Source organism: Orycteropus afer, unplaced genomic scaffold (genome assembly GCF_000298275.1).
Source record: "Orycteropus afer afer isolate SDZICR_OR568_19922 unplaced genomic scaffold, OryAfe1.0 scaffold00237, whole genome shotgun sequence".
Taxonomy (NCBI): domain Eukaryota; kingdom Metazoa; phylum Chordata; class Mammalia; order Tubulidentata; family Orycteropodidae; genus Orycteropus; species Orycteropus afer.
The window spans coordinates 4412141-4417570 of NW_006921824.1; the positions used below are offsets into that span (position 1 = coordinate 4412141).

The 5430-nt window shown below is 35.5% G+C and overlaps 1 protein-coding gene across 1 annotated transcript in view; it reads right to left on the reverse strand.

Annotated features, from left to right (window-relative positions):
* KCNH5 (potassium voltage-gated channel subfamily H member 5) overlaps window positions 1-5430 on the reverse strand; it is a 467739-nt gene that overhangs the window by 394878 nt on the left and 67431 nt on the right. Inside the window, exon 4 of the mRNA XM_007949104.1 lies at window positions 3619-3747. Within this exon, the coding sequence (XP_007947295.1) occupies window positions 3619-3747 (129 nt within the window). The remainder of the gene's footprint in view (window positions 1-3618; window positions 3748-5430) is intronic.

Consider the following 5430-nt stretch of genomic DNA (forward strand, 5'->3'; position numbering starts at 1 on the left):
AAAAAAAGTTTTCCAACTAGAGTACAGTGCTATATAAACTTTCTTTTGCCCTTAGTCTTATAGATTTCACTCATCTGCAAAGTTATCTATGTCAGCACCATCTAACTCTACTCTTCAGTGAAGTTGTTTCATCATTTTGTAATACAGTTAGATTATTTTGTCACATTCTGCATTGTCAAGGCCTCTGAAATAATTTTTTTAATTTGCCTATATTAAGGATCACTCTGTGCTATAAAGTTGTGTGGGTTTAGATAAATGCATAATGTCATTTATCTCCCTTGACAAAATTGTTTCACTGCCTTAAAAAGATGCCCCTGTGCTTCAGTTATTCAAGCCTTCCCATCCTACCCCAAATTTTTGGCAACGATTGATCTGTTTATTGCCTTGCCTTGCCTTGCCAAAAATGTCTACAAATGGAAACACAGCCCTTTTCACTCCTGGCTTCTTTCACTTAGCAATATGCATTTAACATTCAGCACTATCTTTGTGTCTTGATAGCTCATTTATTTGTATGACTAAACAATATTAGTACCACCATTTGTTTATCAATTCACCTATTCAAGTACATATTAGTTACTTCCAATTTTTGGAAATTATGGATAAATTTGCAATAAATATATGTGCAACTTAACATGTGTGTTGACCTAAGTTTTCAACTGTGCTTGGTAAATATTTAGGAGCATTATTGCTGGACTGTATGATATTCAAGCCTTGAGTTGTATATTGAAGGATTCTATGGGCAAAATATTGAAAGACACAGGAAGCATCAAAAGAAGATGGAAGGAATACACAGAGTCCCTGTACCACAAATAATTGGTTGATGCTCAAATATTTCAGGAAGTAACATATGAAGAAAGAAGAAAGAAGGCCAAGCTGCACTGAAGGAATTGGTGAAAAACAAGGCTCCAGAAATTGATGGAATATCCATCAAGATATTTCAACAATCAGGTCCAGCACTGGCAGTGCTTACTGGTTTATGCCAAGAAATTTGGAAGACAGGCACCTGGCCAACTGACTGGAAGAGATGGGTATTTGTGCCCATTCCAAAGAAAGGTGATCCAAAAGAATACAGAAGTTACCAAACAATATCAATATCACACGCAAGTAAAATTTTGCTGAAGATAATTCAAAAATGACAGCATACTTCCAGAAATTCAAGTTGGATTCAGAAGCGGATATGGAATGAGGGATAACATTGATGACGCCAGATGGATCTTGGCTAAAAGCAAAGAATAGCAAGAAGATGTTTACCTGTGTTTTATTGACTATGCAAAAGCATTTGATTGTGTGGCTCATAATAAATTATAGATAACATTGCAAAAAATGGTAATTCTAGAACATTTAATTGTGCTCATGAGGAATTTGTACATGGACTAGGAGGGTGTCGTTTGAAAATAACAAGAGGATACAGCATAGTTTAAAATCAGGAAGGGTGTGTGCTAGGGTTGTATCTTTTCACCATATTTATTCAATCTGTTTGCTGAACAAATAATCAGAGAAGCTGGATTATTTGAAGAAGAAAGTAGCATCAGGACTGGAGGAAAACTCATTAACAATCTGCAATATGCAGATGACACAACCTTGCTTGCTGGAAGTGAAGACAACTTGAAGCACTTACTAATGAAGATCAAAGACAACAGTCTTTGGTATGGATTATACCTCAACATAAAGAAAACAAAAATCCTCACAACTGGACCAATAAGAAACATCACAATCAATGGAGAAAAGATTGAAGTTGTCAAAGATTTCAGTTTGCTTGGATCCACATCAACATCCAGGGAAACGCAGCCAAGCAATCAGAAGATGTATTGCACTGGGCAAATCTACTGCAGAAGACCTCTTTAAAGCATTAAGGAATAAAGATGTCACTTTGAACACTAAGGTGTGCCTGACCCAAGCCACAGTATTTTCAATTACCTCATATGCATGTGAAAAGCTGAACAATTAATAAGGCTGATGGAAGAAGCCTTTGGATTGTGGTGATGGTAAAGAATACTGAAAATACCATGGACTCCAGAAGTACAAACAAATCTGTCTTGAAGAAGTGCAACCAGAATGCTCCTTGGAAGCAAGAATTGCCAGACTTCATCTCACCTACATTGGTCATGTCATGTCACCTTCCAGGAGATAATTTAATACTCTGTGAAACTTTCACAAACAAATCATTCCATGTCATACTTTAAATGATTTTTACATCATAAGATTTCTTCTCTTGCAATCTGATGCTACCAGAAACTGAACAAGTATGTGTTATGTATATGAATTCATATAGAAAGAATGAAACTAGTGACATTTTTATATAGTTACAATTTCATTATGAAAGATTACAGCTTCTATGCCAAGCTTTTTGGGTTTTGTTTTTTAAGTAAAAAAATGCAATGTTTGCCAAATGCAGAGGAAGATATTTCATTTTTAGTCTCTTAAGAGAGTATGAAAAATATTCCATAAAACTACTTCTAAGGGTATTTGAAAGCCTCTATTAATACGACACCAGTTTCTAATCTAGAAATAATTGGAGAGAAAGAAATGAGGATACATTAGATTTCAAAGGGGTAAAAGTACATGCCAGTGACTACTGGTTTCTGCACCAGTTTTCCTGGATACTACAGTCAAGAAGACTGAAGTCAGAATGTTTGAATTTTGCCAGGTACTCTCTTAGTGACAAAATTATTCTTTTTATAATTCAGAATCATCTACCTGAGAAATTTTCTAACTACATCAACCAAAAATAAAGGGTGAAAAAGTAACTTGAAAATTTCCACTAATCAATTCAATTAACCAATCAATTCTTCTCTTAGAGAACCTCACCCAAATTATCCCACAAATTGTTATACTTTCTGTTTCTAAAGTTTGCCATGGTAAAAAGTGTTGAAACTTCCTTTGTATTGACTCTAAATTAACAAAACTCTATGAAATTTCTTCTTCCTATCTTAATTCTCCCTATTATATTTAAATTATTATTGTTGTTGTCAAGTCAATTTCTACTCATAGCAACCCTACGGAACACTATCAGTAAAACTGCCCCATGGGTTTCCATGGCTGTAATCTTTTTCAGAAGCAAACTGTCACATCTTTCTTCCATGGAGTGGCTGGAGGGTTAGAACTGCTGACCTTTCGGTTAGCTGCCAAGAATTTAACCACTGCCACACCAGGGTTCCTTACACTTAAATTAACTGACCACTATTCCATCTTTTAGGAGCTCAGGTAGCGTAGTGCCTAAGGCACTTGACTGCTAACCAGAAGGCTGGCGGTTCTAACCCACCAGCCACTCCTCGGAAGGAAGGTTGGGCAATCTACTTCCGTAGTGATACTGCCTCGGAAACCCAAGGAGGCATCACTATGAGTCAGGGCCGACTCGATGGCACATAACAACATTCCATCTTCATGGTTTTTGGTTTATTCTATCTTTGGATCTATGCTATTTCTATTCAAACAATGTGATTGAATAAAATGGACTTGGGTGAATACCAATATGAATATGAAGCAAATAAAGGGCTACAAAGTAAAATTATGTTCTTCAGTTCAACCAATGCCTTTTGTTAAAATAAACTGATGATGATGATGATGTCTTTACATGACAGCCCTATTCTTAAGAGCAGTAATGCCATTGAAAATTACCTTTTGTTGAATCATCTTCTATTGGCTGTTTGAACAACGTAATATCCTTGAAAGTGCACAGGAACAAGACCACCTTTTCATGTTCATTTCTTATTGGTGCAATTTGCATATAAAACCAAACAGGGGTTCCTGTAACAGAGAGAAAAAGAGAGGAAGAAAAAGGACAATATAATGTGATATGACCTCAGAAATAGCTTGACCTCCTGTTTCTTCTTTCAGTGGCAAACTCCTATGCCAGATAATTAGTACCAAAACAACAGTATTTTAATTGCTGCAAAGAATTTCTTTTAATCTTTAATTTTGTATCAACTATTGGTTGTTCAAAAATTAATAAACATTGTTGTCATCCCAAAATATCAAAATTCTACTGGGTTATTTCAGCATTATACTCAGAATCTGCTATAGTACTTGGCCAAGTAATCATTAATAATTATTGAATAAAATGATGATTAATTTGTTATAATTATTCAATTGAAATTATATTTCTTCTTAAAAATATTACACCTCAACCAAAATTAAGTACAGTCTGGTTTTCCCTGGAGGCCCTACTGTTTTCACCCCTTACACCTTGACTTATTTTGACTTTCTGTCATCCTTGACTTCTTTTGACTTCCAGGCTATGCTAGATTTCATTTAGCAAGTTTGAAAGTAGGCATAGGTGGAAAAAAAAAAAAACATTGTCTTGTTAAGTAAACAGAGATTCATTCCCAGCATGAGGCATTTAAACAAAATACTAAGGGTAGGGTGAGGAGATTACCAAGGGAATTGTGAGTTTAGCCTAATAGCTCAACATAAACTGATAAAAATACATGTTAGAAATGATAGACATAGTTGGTGGGGTGTTGGCAAAAGGTTTCATTTCTCAGACTTATGAAGAGTAGCAATTTCTGAATGAATTATTGGCATAAAAGAAATGCAAGAAAGCTGACTGGTTTCCACATTGTTGATGGCGTTAGGGAGAAAGATGAAAACTATAAAGAGTCATAAGTACATTTCAGTGGCTCAGATGGAAAATGACTGAGGACAGGCCAAAGAGTTTGAATATTAAGAAGAAAGATTATCATGGTGGAACAGGAACAATGAAGTTTGGAAACACTTTCCTGTTTAAATGAAGAGAAAACAGCAGCCCAGATATCTGGTTTAGGACACAGGAAAGTCAGAAGTAGACCTGTCAGGAGAAGCGTAAATGTTGTCTCTCATCACATCTGACCTGTGTACGTAGGAAGGCATTGAATGTAGGAATATAAGATGGTTTTGAACCAACAACATGACAGAAAGTTGTTAGCACGAGAGGTTGGCACAACCTTGAGGAGATGGCAATGCTAAAGTGTGACAGAAATAGCAATTTGAGATCTTATGTCAACACCAAAGAGATCACATAACAAAAAGGACTCCATTTAAGGTACATATTGTAACTCTTGCCACTTACCATATTCAATAATGACTGACTATGTTCTTCAGTTTGAGAAATAAATAACTAAGAGAATAGGTTTAGGAATCAGAAAGATCTGGGTTCTAATCCTGACTCGGTTATTTATTAATGACCTGACATGGGGCAAGTTACTTTACCTTTCTTAGCTTCAGTTTTCTCATTTGCATAATGAGGATAATAATAGTACCATATCTCACATGGCCATTATAAGGATTCATTAAGGTGAATTAGCATAAAAATCAGCTTATTGGAACATTCACAAACTTGTAGCTATGAACATTATTTTTATTGTTGTCTTAATAGCCCTGTTACAGAAGGATGCTGCTAGTATCATTAAAGATGCAGGAGCCCAAAGGCAGTCTTGCTACTTAAGTAACTCC